Raw genomic sequence first — 13,989 nt, 5'->3', positions numbered from 1 at the left:
TCTTCCCACTAGGCTACGCTGCTTCCCAGGATTCAATCTTTTCCAGAAGGAGGGGAGCAGCTGGCCTGGTCACTGGGGACCAAGCCCATTCACGAGCACCTCAGTTATTCTAGACCCGGGGTGTCTAGACCCCTTCCAGACTTCTGCTGTTCAAATAGGCTAAAGCCCAACTGGCCTCACTGGTTTCGGTTCAGGGGAGTTGCCCTTCTGGTTTCCATGGAAGAAACTTTTCTGGGGCGGGGAACCTAAACATATCTTTTTTTCCTTCTTATTCTGCTCTACTCCTGCTATTGACAGTTGAAGCGTGGTGCTCTCTCCTGATCACACTATCTGTACGTAATTTGTCTTTCTGGTTCCCCTCCTTAGATTGTAAGAGACTGAAGGCTGGAATTGTGTCATTCCTGTGGTACTCTTCCCAAGCGCTCAGCACAGTGCTCTGTGCACCGTAAGAACTCAGTGAATATCATTGGCTGATACTGAAAGACTGAGAGCTTCTTATGGGCAGGGCTTATGCCTACCAACTCTATCAATCAATGGTACCCAGTGCTGATTGTGTGCCGGCCCCTGGATTAAGCGCTTGAACTCTGTCGTCGTGTACTCTGCCGAGCGCTTAGCACAGTGCTCTGCACACAGTCAGCGCTCAGTGAGTACCGTTGATTGATGGGTTGGGAACTCTGGTACTCACAACCTAAACTTCTGCTCTAAAGCCGGAGCGGGCTGCAAGTCCCCGGAAGCTATCAGTCAGTGGTATTTATTGAGCGCTTACTGTGTGCAGAGCACTGTACTAAGCGCTTGGGAGAGTACAGTGAGACAGCATTTGGTGGACACCTTCCCTGCCCACAAGGAGCTTATAGTTTAGAGGGAGAGACAGATTCTAATGTAAATAAATAATGGTATGTACCTAAGTGTGGTGGGTCTGAGGGAGGGGTAAATAAAGGGGTGCCAATCCAAACGCAAGTCGAAATCCAAACTACCCTTGGGATCCCTGTGTGATATGGCCCCTTTTCAGGGAGGTGGATTGAGGGTGGCCCGCCGCCTTGGCTGTCTTCTGACCGCTTCGCTTGCTCGCAGCCAGTTGCCCCACCCCTTGGCCGAAGCCCCAAAAGCCAGCTTTTGTTGGAAGGGGGAAAGAGGCTCCGTCGGAGAAGTGGAGGGGGGCCTCGGCGTCAACCGGCACCGTCTGCCCGGCCACCGGCGAGCGGGCGGGGCGACCCCCGGAGCCCCGAGAGGCGCCGCCGGCCCGTCTGCGGGCAGCGGGGCCCGTGCCCGAGCCGGGTTCCAGCAGTGCTTTGCACATAGTAAGCGCGTAACAAATAGCATCATGATTATTCCCGCGCCATCTGAATCCGGACCCCGGGATGGGTCTGCTGCCCCTCGGGCTTGCGGGCGGGCAGGGCTACCAGCAGGGGGTGCTGTCCACTCACCCAGTGTCCGCTGTCACTTTTTGGCCGCATGCTGCAGCTGTTGGGCATGTGCCCCGGCTCCCTGGGGGAGAGTTTGGGCACGGCCATTTGGTTCCCAGCCCCAGTGCCCACCCCGTCCGCCCTGCCCAGGTTACCGGGCCACTGGGGACTCTGTTCGGCAACAGGAAACGGGGGAGAGTTTAATTGTTTTCTCCTCTCTCTTGTTCCCATGCAGCTGAACAAAAGGTTCATCCTCAGCTTTCTCCATGCCCATGGGAAGCTATTTACCCGGATTGGGTAAGTGTGCAGGATGTTTATTTTATTTTCCTACATTACAAGCCTTTTTGGAATTTAATATTGTTAGCAACTAGGCTGTGTTTGTAACTGAGGGCACAGGGTGTGAATTCTTACAGGCCTCCACCTTCTGTTCCCTCTTCAACCTCTCCTGCTGTGCTCATAATATCTCTCTCTCTCTCTCTCTCTCGTTCATTGACACCACATTTACTGTCATTTTCTTTACCAGCTCTATCTTTTTCCTTCCCACCCCCCCTTCCTCTCTCTTCTCCCTCCCACTCACTCCCCCTGGGGTCTCTCTCCCTCCTGCTTTCCTGTCCACTGTGTACTCTGTGCACATGCTCCAACCCGAGTGAGAACCTTGGGGCTTTCGTGCTGTGTCCCCGGGTGCTGCTGCCAGGGCCGCTCCTTAGGGAGAAGGCTGTTCGCTGAAGTTTTTTTTTTCCTCAAAGAGAACACTGACGTTTCCTCTCCTCCCTGTTTCTCTGACCCGTGCCCCCACCCCCTCGGCTGAATTTCCTGCGCTACCAGTGCAGTTCTCAGTAAACAGCAGGATTGTCCTAGTGGTTTCTCCGCCCACGGTGGATTGGCAAGCCCGTGATGGCGAAGCTTTTGCTCAGGTCACACTCTCTCCCCCCCAGCTCCTTTGGTCCCTTGGAGGAGGATGGGTTTTAAACTCTAGACTGTAAACTCTCCCCTCTATACTGTAAGCTCGTGGTGGGCGGGGAGTGTGTCTGTTTATTGTTGCATTATACTCTCCCAAGCGCATAGTACAGCGCCCTGCTCATCATAAGCCCTCAATAAATAAGATTGAAGGAATTGAATGAATGACTGAATGAAGTACTCCTTTAGAAGGACCCAGATTTCTGCTTTTTTTCTTTAAGTGGTCAGGGCAAAACCTGTCAACTTGGAAAGCCGTAATTCAGCTACAGACTGGAGCTTTGCGAGGGTGGGGCTGAGTGGGAGGGAAGAAGGGGAGAATGAAGAGATGAGGCAGTGGGAGAGGCAAAGGGGAAGGGGATGGGCCATGGAGCAGTCATCCATCTGGACTTTTCCGGGTCAGATCTGTTAACTTATTTCTAGGAGCATCTCACATTAAACTTAAAAGGCTTGTTTCTGGGTCCAGAGACTATGAATTTCTGTCAAAGCCTTCTCAGCCCCTGGGCAACTTTTTGGTGTTTCTCAGGAAAGTTTCATGGTGGGGTGTTTCCTGGAAGAGAGGGAGGGTTACCAATTTCCAGAAACTCTGCATTCAGATGTATTGACTCAGGGAGCAGAGAAGACTTAGCTCTGTCTACAGAGATAGCGTTGACAATTGAGAAGCTTTCAGAAGTTCTGTAAGGTCTCATAAGATCCGGCTTTTTTTGGCTTGGCCCTCTTCACTTCTAGACTTGCAGGGGAGAGTTGCAAACTGCGATGGTAGATCTTTGCGGGGGAGAAAAAGCACATGCTTATTACAGGTGGGCCGTGTGCTGCATCCTCAAGTAGAGAAACTATGAAATAATGTATCGGATTGGTTCTTGAGTAGCTGACTCAGGGTGCTCACCTAGAATAAGGTTCTCTGCAATGCCTAACTTTTTTTTTTTTTTAATCAGTGACTGTAATGGTAGAATAGAGGGAATCCTTATTCAGCTTGCAAGGGTTTCCAGCTTTGGGGAGAAGGTGGGGAGACAGCAGCTAGCAACTTGAAGGCGAAGATAAGGTTTTAAAACGGCTCTGGTAAATTGGAGGTATATCCGGAAATCAAGAGATCGAAGATCACTAGGAGGGAAAAAAAAATCAAGCTGCAGATTCAAGCTTGAGGGGGATTGAGTATGTGCAAGTATGCCAAAGAAGAGTCCACGGTCAGAGTGGAACCCTGAGGTCAACATTTGTGGACGGCGTTAAAAAAAAAAAAAAGGCAGTAAATTGGGAACATTGCATATGAGAACTGGAGGATGATCTTCCCATTTACGCCCATATCCTGTAACGCAGAGATTGAACTTTTGTGACACTTCACATTAAGGAAAGCTAGTGCTGATAAACTCACGTGTTCTAGTGAGAAGAAAGTTTCTAACCAAAATGCTTTCTAGAAAACCCACAGAATAGCAAAATTGAGTGTTTATGCCATAAGACTCAGACTGTGACTAGAATACAATGTCCAGTTTTTTTTAATGGTACTTCAGTCAGTCAGTCATATTTATTGAGCACTTACAAAGTGCAGAGCACTGCACTAAGCACTTGGGAGAGTTCAAAATATAACAATAAAAGACACATTCGCTGACCACAGTGAGCTTATTAGTTAAGAGCTTACTATGTGCCCAAGCACTGGGGTAGATACAGGATAATCAGGTTGGACGTAGTCCATGTCCCACATGGGGCTTTTACCATGTTCCACAGTTTAAAGGTGATGTAGAGTACTTGGGGGAGGATTTGGAGAGGGCAACAAAAACCATTAAGGTACTGAAAGGAAGACATAAATAAAACCAACAAAAAAAAACTAACTGTAAAGAAAGATTAAAGAAGCAGAGCAGATGAGAAGACTCCCAGTTGTAAGGCTCTTGGAATAAATTAGATATTTAGGGCCCTACTAAATGTTCTTCATTCTTCCTAAGCAGAAATGGGGTAAACTGCAGCATGAGAGATCTAGCTTAGCTAGAAGGCAGAAGTTCCTTCAGTGTTGGAATTGAATTACCAAATTTGTTGTAGAAGCACTTTCTCTGGAAGTCTTTCAAAGGGAATTCTCATTTATCAGGGAGTGTTAGGTGATCCTGCTGGAAGGCCCTGTCCATCCCATTGATTCTGTGGTTCAGCGTACCTAGGTTCAGGGAAAGACGGGCCAAAGTGCAGCCAATCCCAACTGTTGGTGGGGGGAATAAAGCAGTCCAGTTTTAATCCAGGGAGTAAATTGGGATGAGGATTAACTCTTTCAGGTCACCAGGGAACCGCCTGCTGCACTGCAATGTCTCAGGGGTTGCCAAGCCTCGTGAACCGTAGAGCCTCAAACCAAAAACATAATAAGGTCAAAAGCCGCAGATTAAAAAGCTCCTGAATGGTGAGCAGGCATCCCAGTGGGGGTGAGGGGCAGAGAGCAGCTTCCCCCGGTTGGCCATGGAGGAAAGGGGCGGCAATCAATCAGTTAATTCATGGTATGTCCTCAAGGCTTGTCTGTCCTGAGCGCTTACTCTTTGCAGCATTGCACCAAGAGCTCATATAAAACAGTTGGTAGATCCCGTCCCTGTCCTCAAGGAACTTAGTCTATCAGTCAGTCAATCATGTTTTTTTAATGAGTGCTTACTATGTGCAGGGCAGTCAAGAGGAGCACATGGGAGAGTAATAATAACAATTGTGGTATTAAGTGCTTGCCCTGTGTCAGGCACTGTACTAATAGCTGGGGTGGATACAAGCTAATCAGGTTGGATGCAATCCATGTCCCACTGAGGGCTCACCGTCTTAATTCCCATTTTACAGATGAGGTAACTGAGGCCCAGTGAAGTGATTTGTCCAAGGTCACCCAGGAGACAAGTGGCGGAGCCGGGATTAGAACCCTGGTCCTTCTGATTCCTAGGCCCATGCTCTATCCACCAGGCCACGCGATACAGAGTTGGGAGACACCAGGAGCTTACTGTCCGGAGGGGGAGACGGACACGAAAATAAATTGTAGATAGGTGCGTAAGTGCTGTGGGGCTGCAGCAGGGGTGACTATCAAGTGCTTTAAAGGAACAGGTTCAAGAGCGTGAGCAAGGCAGAAAGCGGAAGAGGGATTAATCAATCAGTCAATCAATCGTATTTATTGAGCGCTTACTATGTGCAGAGCACTGTACTAAGCGCTTGGGAAGTACAAATTGGCAACATAGAGAGACAGTCCCTACCCAACAGTGGGCTCACAGTCTAAAAGGGGGAGACAGAGAACAAAACCAAACATACTAACAAAATAAAATAAATAGGATAGATATGCACAAGTAAAATAAATAAATAAATAAATAAATAGAGTAATAAATATGTACAAATATATATACATATATACAGGTGCTGTGTCATTAATCAGGGAAGGCCTCCTGGAGTTGTGATTTTCTTAAGGCTTGGAAGGTGGGGAGAGTGGCGGCCTGACATATTCAGTGCTTGGAGCATGTGTCAGCGCTTAGAGCAGTATTTGGCACATAATAAGCACTTGACATAATAATAATAATGGCATTTATTAAGCACTTACTATGTGGAAGACACTGTTCTAAGCGCTGGGGAGGTTACAAGGTGATCAGGTTGTTCCCACGGGGGGCTCACAGTCTTATTCCCCATTTTACGGATGAGGGAACTGAGGCACAGAGAAGTGAAGTGACTTGCCCAAAGTCACACAGCTGACAATTGGCGGAGCCGGGATTTGAACCCTGACCTCTGACTCCAAAGCCCATGCTTTTTCCGCTGAGCCACGCTGCTTCTCTAATGTACCATTACATGTACATGTACCATTACTAGTAATATTATTGTTATATTTGAAGGAGGAGGAAGTTCCAAGCCAGAGGGAGCAAGAGACAGCCAGGATTGGGGGTGCGGCCAAGCGCTGCACCTCTCTTTGCCCGGGCTCACATGGGCCAGGGCACCACCGCCACCAAAAGGGTTGGAGTAGTGGCACGCCACCTCCCACCAATAATTACTATTATTATTTTTATTATTACTAATTGTACTTATTGATCGCTTACTGTGTGCAAAGCACTGTACTAAGCGATTGGGAGAGTACAGCAGAACATCAGACACATTCCCTGCACACAGTGAGCTCACAGTCTAGAGGGGGAGACAGACAGAAATATAAATAAACAGATAGATAAATAAGTTACAGGTATATGCAGATACATGCACCGTGGCGGCGAAATACTAAGCAGTAAACTGCAAGCCACCCAGGAGGTGCAGAGGAGTTGTATGTGCCTCACGAGCCATTGCTGGGGCTCCCCTGAGGCACGCTTGGGGTGCACCCCGCTGCAGTGCAGTAAATTGTACCCCCATGGTCTGAAAGAGTTCATGCTTTCCCCAAAGTGCCCCCCAGAATCTCTGGGAGAAAACATGGGCCCTGGTCCAGTTGGGCTCAAGACCGATCAGTCAATCATTGGTATTTAGAAGACCCCAAATGGAAACATGGGAGAATGGGAAAAAGGCCTAGAGCTCACCTCCTCCAGGAGGCCTTCCCAGACTGAGCCCCCTCCTTCCTCTCCCCCACCTCTCCATCCCCCCATCTTACCTCCTTCCCTTCCCCACAGCACCTGTATATATGTATATATGCTTGTACATATTTATTACTCTATTTTACTTGTACATATCTATTCTATTTATTTTATTTTGTTAGTATGTTTGGTTTTGTTCTCTGTCTCCCCCTTCTAGACTGTGAGCCCACTGTGGGGTAGGGACTGTCTCTATATGTTGCCAACTTGTACTTCCCAAGCGCTTAGTACAGTGCTCTGCACACAGTAAGCGCTCAATAAATACGATGGATGATGATTGATGAGTGCCCTGCACACAGTAAGCGCTCAATAAATACGATTGATTGATTGATTGATTTATCAAGTGCTTACTGTGTGCAGAGCACTGTACTAAGCGTTTGAGAGAGAGGACAGTATAGCAGAGTTGGTAGACAAATAACCTGCCCACAACAAGCTTGCAGTCAGGCGGCCCCACGGAGAACAGGGTCAGCATAAGAAGAGGGGATAAATCTGATCAGCTTTCTGCCTTGGGTGAAAACTCCCCTGATAGAGCAACAACTGTCTCGAGGAGAAGGAAGCGGAAGTAACGGTCTCTTTTTCTGCAGAACTGGACATGAAATATAATTAAGCTCCATATTTATTTTGGAAAGAAACAGTAGATGGGTTTTTTTTTAGTTTTTTTGATAAAAGCATAGCCATCTGTGAGCAGGGAAGGTAAAAGTACAAAATATCGTGGACTGCTGCCTAATGAGTGAGAAATGTGAAGTGGGGGAAGGAGTTGAAAACTAAATAAGAGCAAGGAGGTTGTCAGTGGGAGCAGCTAAAAGCCCCATCCCCTACCGCCTTTAAGGAAAGCAGAGTGCCCCGCTGTATGAGCCAGATGACCACCTGATCCCTTCTTTCCTTAGGGATTGAAGTTCTTCCATCCCCTAGAACAAGGAGAAAAGGGGCATGGGGTGGAAACTGGTCCCTTAGAGAGGCAGGTTGGCCTAGTGGATAGAGCACATGCCTGGGAGTCACCAGGACCGTGGTTCTAATGCCAGATCTGCCACTTGTCTGCTGGATGACTTTGGACAGGTCGCTTCACTTCTCTGTGCCGCAGTTACCTCATCTGTAAAATGAGCATTAAAGCCGTGAGTCCCACGTGGGACATGGACTGTACCCAACTTGATTAGCTAATATCTACCCCAGCATTTAGGACAGTGCCCGATGCATAGTATGTGCCTAACAAATGCTATTTAAAAAAAAAGTGGTCAAAGCACAGAGATTTGATTTTGTTTTTCTCCCCAGTGTCTTTCTTCTTCCCTTAGCGATCATTTTTGGTGCTGCCTATATAGTCATTCATTCCTTCAGTCGTATTTATTGAATGCTTACTGTGCACAAAGCACCATAAGTGCATATGTACCCCAGCTCCACTTTTTGTATTTATTCGTTTGGCTGATTGAAGGTGGGTGCTGTGGTTTTTTGACTGAAGAGGCTTTCTCCAGCCTACCTCCATTCTGTGGGCAAGCAAGGGGCTTTTGCTTGCCCACAGAAAGCGCTCAATAAATACGTTTGTATGAATGATGGGGCTGGGCTGGGCTCCTGTTAGTCCCAGTCCCAGCCCCAGGTGCAGCGTGAGGTATTATTTGTTAGAAGATGTCATGAGGCTGCCATGCAAAAGCCTGGCATGCTTGGGAAGCAACATGACCTAGTGGATGAAGCACAGGCCTGGGAGCCAGAGGACCCTACTTCAATTCATTCATTCAGCCGTATTTATTGAGCGCTTACTGTGTGCAGAGCACTGTAGTAAGCGCTTGGGAAGTACAGGTTGGCAACACATAGAGATGGTCCCTACCCAACAGTGGGCTCACAGTCTAGAAGGGGGAGACAGAGAACAAAACAAAACATGTGGACAGGTGTCAAGTCATCAGAATAAGTAGAAATAAAAGTAGATGCACATCATTAACAAAATAGAATAGTAAATATGTACAAGTAAAATTAATAGAGTAATAAATCTGTACAAACATACATACAAGTGCAGTGGGGAGGGGAAGGTGGTAGGGCGGGGGGGTGGTGGATGGGGAGGAGGAGAGGAAAAAAAGGGGCTCAGTCTGGGAAGGCCTGTAATCCCAGCTATGCAACTTGCCTGCTTTGTGAGCTTGGGCAAGTTATTTCACTTCTCTGCACCTCAGTTTCCTAAACTGCAAAATGGGGATTCAGTTCCTGTTCTCCCTCCTACTTAGACTGCGCACCCCATGTATGACAGGGATCAAATCCGGCCTGATTAAATTGTATCCAGTCCCAGCTCCTCAACTTTCCTACTGCGTGACCTTGGGCAACTCACTTAACATTTCTGGGCCTCAGTTCCCTCATCTGTAAAATGGGGATTTAGACTGTAAGCCCCACGTGGAACAGGGACTCCACAATCTGTCCAACCTGATTTGCTTGTATCTTCCCCAGCACACAATACAGTGCTTGGCATGTAGTAAGCACTTGTCAAATACCCCGATTATTATTATTATTACTATTATTACCACGCCAGCACTTAGAACAGTGCTTGACACGTAGTATGTGCTTAGTGCCATAAAAAAAAAAGGGAGAGAGAGATATAGCATATGTTGAGGTCACTTCCAATGCCAGCCTCGAAATACATCTCCCCAAAATCTCTGTCCCTTCTGACGTTGGCGAGGGCATTTATGCCCCATGAATCAGGAAGGGAACACAGTAACGCATCAAATAGCTTCCAAACTGTGAATGCTTCCTGGTGCAAGACACATCTGACAGGGTGTCAGATTCTGCCCACGATCGTCTGAGGACCAGCAGGCCGTCCCGGAAGAATGTGGTTTCCCCCCATTACTGATAGGAGCCCAGGCTTTTCAGACCCCTGGGTTCTGTCTTTCTATTTTTCTCTTTTCTTTTTTTTTTTTTTTTTTGTGGTATTTTTTTAAGCACTGCCTATGTGCCAGGCACTATATTAAGTGATGGGTAGATACAAGACAGTCAGGTTGGATAGAGTCCCTGTCCCACACAGGGCTCACAGTCTTAATCCCCATTTTACAGATGATGTAACTGAGGCCCAGAGAAGTGAAATGATTTGCCCAAGTTCACACAATAGATAAGGGGCAGAGCCAGGATTAGAACCCAGGGCCTGTAACTCCCAGACTTGGGCTGTTCCCAATAGGCCACACAGCTTCTCCAGGGGTCTACACTTGGCCCCTTGATGGGCAACTGCCGGGACCTATAGGGGCTGCAGCCGCCCAGCCCGGTAGGCTTCACCGAATGCCCGAATCTCCCTTTTTATCATCATCCTCCTTCCCTTAGATCTCAAAAACAGTTTTCCGTGAGGGTACGTTTCATTTCCTTTTGTTTTAATGGTGTTCAGATGACGGGGTGGGGGCGGGGAGAGGGGAGGACTGGAGGAAAAAAAAAAAACGTTAAAAGGAAACGTGGCCCCCTGGCCTGATGCTTGTTTGGAACTTCAGTCAGACCTGGGGAACATTGATGGATCAGTTACAACTCCCTCCCGAGAGAAGAGGCTTCCTCGGACGCAGCTTCGAAGCGAGACCGTCCCACGTGACGCTTCCGTCATGTCTTCCTCCGCTGGCTCTCCATGGCCTTTCAACACGGAGACACATGGCTCTGAAACTCACCCAGCGTAGCCGCATTTCAAGCAGAGTACACTCTGCCGTTCTAGGAGAGAGGAGGGCTGGTCTCAGTCCATCCTTTCTCCCCTCCGTCTCCCCACCGTCCGACTGGAGAGAGTGCTGCACAGTGTCAGGGTTTAAGAGGAAACCTTTGTTACAGCCCGTTGGGGGGAAATGGATCCAAGCCAACCCCGATCACATCACTCTCTGCCATTCCAAACCTACAAATGGTTTAACTGCTCTGATGCCTAAAAACATATATATATATATATATATATATATATATGCATACATATACATACATACATAGATGCAGATAATAGATATTGGTATCCATATCTATGTTTTATATAAATATAAACATGCACATAAATGCATGCGGAAAAAGAAGTCGGGTACTCGAAATGGCATATGGAGAAAAGGCCCCATATGGCACATTTCATGCCAATGAAAATAAGTCTTGCCCTGCCAACTTGGGAACTGGAATGCAAACTGTAGCTGCCCCTTGGTGGGGGGGATGATTGACAGGCCCCAGGATTAGGAAGAAGAGCAAGTGACGGGATGTTTTCCGAGAGTGGTGCCTGAGAGCCGTGGGGTTTCCACCTATCCCCCGTGGAGTGGGGGTTTAAGGTGCCCGGGCAAGGGTCAAAGCTGCTAGTGAAACCGGAGTCACCCTACTACAGGATCCAAAACTGTTTTGCATCTCTGGAGGAGAAGCCTGACAAGCCCTTCCTCATGGCTTCCGAGAAGCCGTTTACTAATCCAGCCCTGCATCCCCCGTGTGGCACAGGCAGTCAGTTTGCTTAGCCGGGGGAGTAAAGGAGTTGTCTGCTGACCACAACAGCGCAGCATGGCCCGCCCGTGTCCCCGAACCTGGTTTCTCTCTCCAGGGCTGAGGCTGTACACTGCTCTCCCTCCAGCCACCACCTGTGATTCCAAGCCCAGCTGCTTGGAAACCAGTGGCCACACGTGGCTGGCATCATTTTGAGGTACCTCCGTCCAGGAGACCGGGGATCACCAGTCAGATCGTTACCATCCTCCGGGACAGGCCCCGCCTGTGCGGGGAGTGGCAACGGGATGGAGCGTTATGTTTCCGCCGGCCTGAAAGCATGGAGCCCTGGCTCGGAGCAGGCGTGGGCATGGGGTCGAAGAGTCGTGACAGAGCACCCAAGGAAAACTGCTACAAGGGCCCTGTTCAGGCTAGAGATTCCTTAAAGTAGGGGGTAGCCATCGCTACAATAGTACGGTGAACTCTGGAAAGTGTGTGGAGAGTGGCAAAAACAGATCGGTTTCCTGAAGCTGCTCTTTGGGCGAGAGTTCTTCAGATTCTAAGAACTGTCAATTCCAGAGAGTGTGGGTTACAGATCCAGACCTGGATCTCGTCAGGAAGTTTGCTCGCTCTCTCCCCCCCTCTCTCTCTCCCGAGCTAATCAGTTTGGTGTGCTCCAGAGGGAAACGGCTTATTTGACACCAGCTTGCATCCAATTACTGCCAGAGTCGAAGAAATATTGAGCTCTGGTTTATTATGGCTCGTAGCCAGACGTGAGTGCCTCCCCGAGTTGGGTTGTGGATTCTCCATCCTTTTCTCTCGATGTGCTTTACGGGGTGCTGAGGGCTCACGGTCCTCACTGGTCCAGCGCTTAGAACAGTGCTTTGTACATAGTAAGTGCTTAATAAATGCCATTATTATTATTATTATTATTACCTAGGTTAGGTGCAGGGGAGGGAGGAGAGAAGCACGGCATAATGGATAAAGCACGGGCCTGCGAGTCAGAAGGTCATGCGTTCTGATCCCAGCTCCGCCACTTGTCTGCTGCATGACCTTAGGCAAGTCACTTCACTTCTCTGTGCCTCAGTTACCTCATCTGTAAAATGGGGATTGAGACTGGGAACCCCGCGTGGGACAGAGACTGTGTCCTACCCAATTTGCATGTATCCACTCCAGTGCTTGGCACATAATAAGTGCTTAACAAATGCCATTATTATTATTATTATTATTATTATTATTATTATTGTTATTATTATTAGAAAAGGGAGGATGTGCTGCTGGTTGGTTACCTTGGGGAGGCTTGACTCAAGCCACCCCAAACTCTGATTCCAGATTTCATTTCCATTTGCCGGAGACATCTGCTTTCCATTTCTGAGTTCTCCAAATCCCATAAGACGCCAAGGTAGAGTAGGGAAGCCCTCATCCACGATCCTGAATGTGGTGGATTTGCTAACCGAGAAGGGAGACCTACTTAATATTCATTCATTCATTCGATGGTATTCATCGAGCGCTTACTGTGTGCCAAGCACTGTACTAAGCTCTTGGAAGAGTACAGTTTTACAGTGAACAGACATATTCCCTGCTCACAGTGAGCTTACAGTCTAGAGGGGGAGACAAACATCAATACAGCTAAATAAATTAATAATAATAATAATAATAATAATGGCATTTATTAAGCGCTTACTATGTGCAAGGCACTGTTCTAAGCGCTGGGGGTATACAAGATGATCAGGTTGTCCCATAGGGGGCTCACAGTCTTCATCCCCATTTTACAGATGAGGTAACTGAGGCCCAGAGAAGTTAAGTGACTTGCCCAAAGTCACACAGCTGACAAGTGGCAGAGCCAGGATTCGAACCCATGACCCCCGACTCCAAAGTCCGTGCTCTTTCCACTGAGCCACGCTGCTTCTCAGAAATAATCATATGCTTTAAGTGCTTACTCTGGGCCAAGCACTCACCTAAAAGCTGGGATAGATCCATGATCATCAGGTCCCACAAGGGGCTTCACAGTTTAAGGGGGAGGGAGAATGGGTATTGAATTCCCATTTTGCAGCTGAGGGAACTGAGGCACAGAGAGGTTGCCAATTGCTCAGGGTCCCATAGCAGAAAACTGGCGGAGCCAGGATTAGAACCGAGGCTCATGCTCTTTTCCACCAGGCCTTGCAAGACAGGGGCCGTGTGTAACCCGATTGTCTCATCCACCCCTGCGTTTGGTTTAGTGCCGGGCACGTTATACGAACTTACAGAGCACCCTAATTCAGTGAATGCGTTCACCTCTTGGGGATCAGGTAGATGGCCTCTTCCCTTTCCAGGAACCGTCCCCGTCTCCCCACCCGCCTTCCCTAACGAGCTCTCTGTGTCTGCAGGATGGAGACTTTCCCTGCCGTGGCCGAGAAGGTTCTGCAGGAGTTCCAGGTGCTGCTCCAGCACAGTCCCTCTCCCGTCGGAAGCACCCGCATGCTGCAGCTTGTGGCCATCAACATGTTCGCCGTGCACAACTCCCAGCTTAAAGGTAAGGGATGGCCGCCGTCTCCCCTCCGCCCTCGGCCGGGCCGGGGCAGAGCCAGAGAGGACACCCCCCTGCCCCGAGCCTCCAGGTGCGTGCCCTCGGGGCGGCGTGGAGGTCTGGCGGAGAACGTCCCAGCGCCTTCCGGGAGGGATCTGTGGCGAGCGAGGCTGCTCATCTCCCGGCAACTCCGGCAAGGCTTTTGCACATCTGGCTGTGCGGA

The 13,989-nt window shown here is 48.8% G+C and overlaps 1 protein-coding gene across 1 annotated transcript in view; it reads left to right on the top strand.

Annotated features, from left to right (window-relative positions):
- Nucleotides 1-13,989, top strand: part of SMG6 (SMG6 nonsense mediated mRNA decay factor) — a 193,929-nt gene that overhangs the window by 48,254 nt on the left and 131,686 nt on the right. The window contains exons 9-10 of the mRNA XM_038759125.1: nt 1,639-1,700; nt 13,627-13,772. Coding sequence (XP_038615053.1) covers nt 1,639-1,700; nt 13,627-13,772 — 208 coding nt within the window. The remainder of the gene's footprint in view (nt 1-1,638; nt 1,701-13,626; nt 13,773-13,989) is intronic.

The sequence above is a fragment of the Tachyglossus aculeatus genome, chromosome 17 (genome assembly GCF_015852505.1).
Source record: "Tachyglossus aculeatus isolate mTacAcu1 chromosome 17, mTacAcu1.pri, whole genome shotgun sequence".
NCBI classification, from domain to species: Eukaryota; Metazoa; Chordata; class Mammalia; order Monotremata; family Tachyglossidae; genus Tachyglossus; species Tachyglossus aculeatus.
This window is presented reverse-complemented; position numbering and strand designations above follow the sequence as displayed.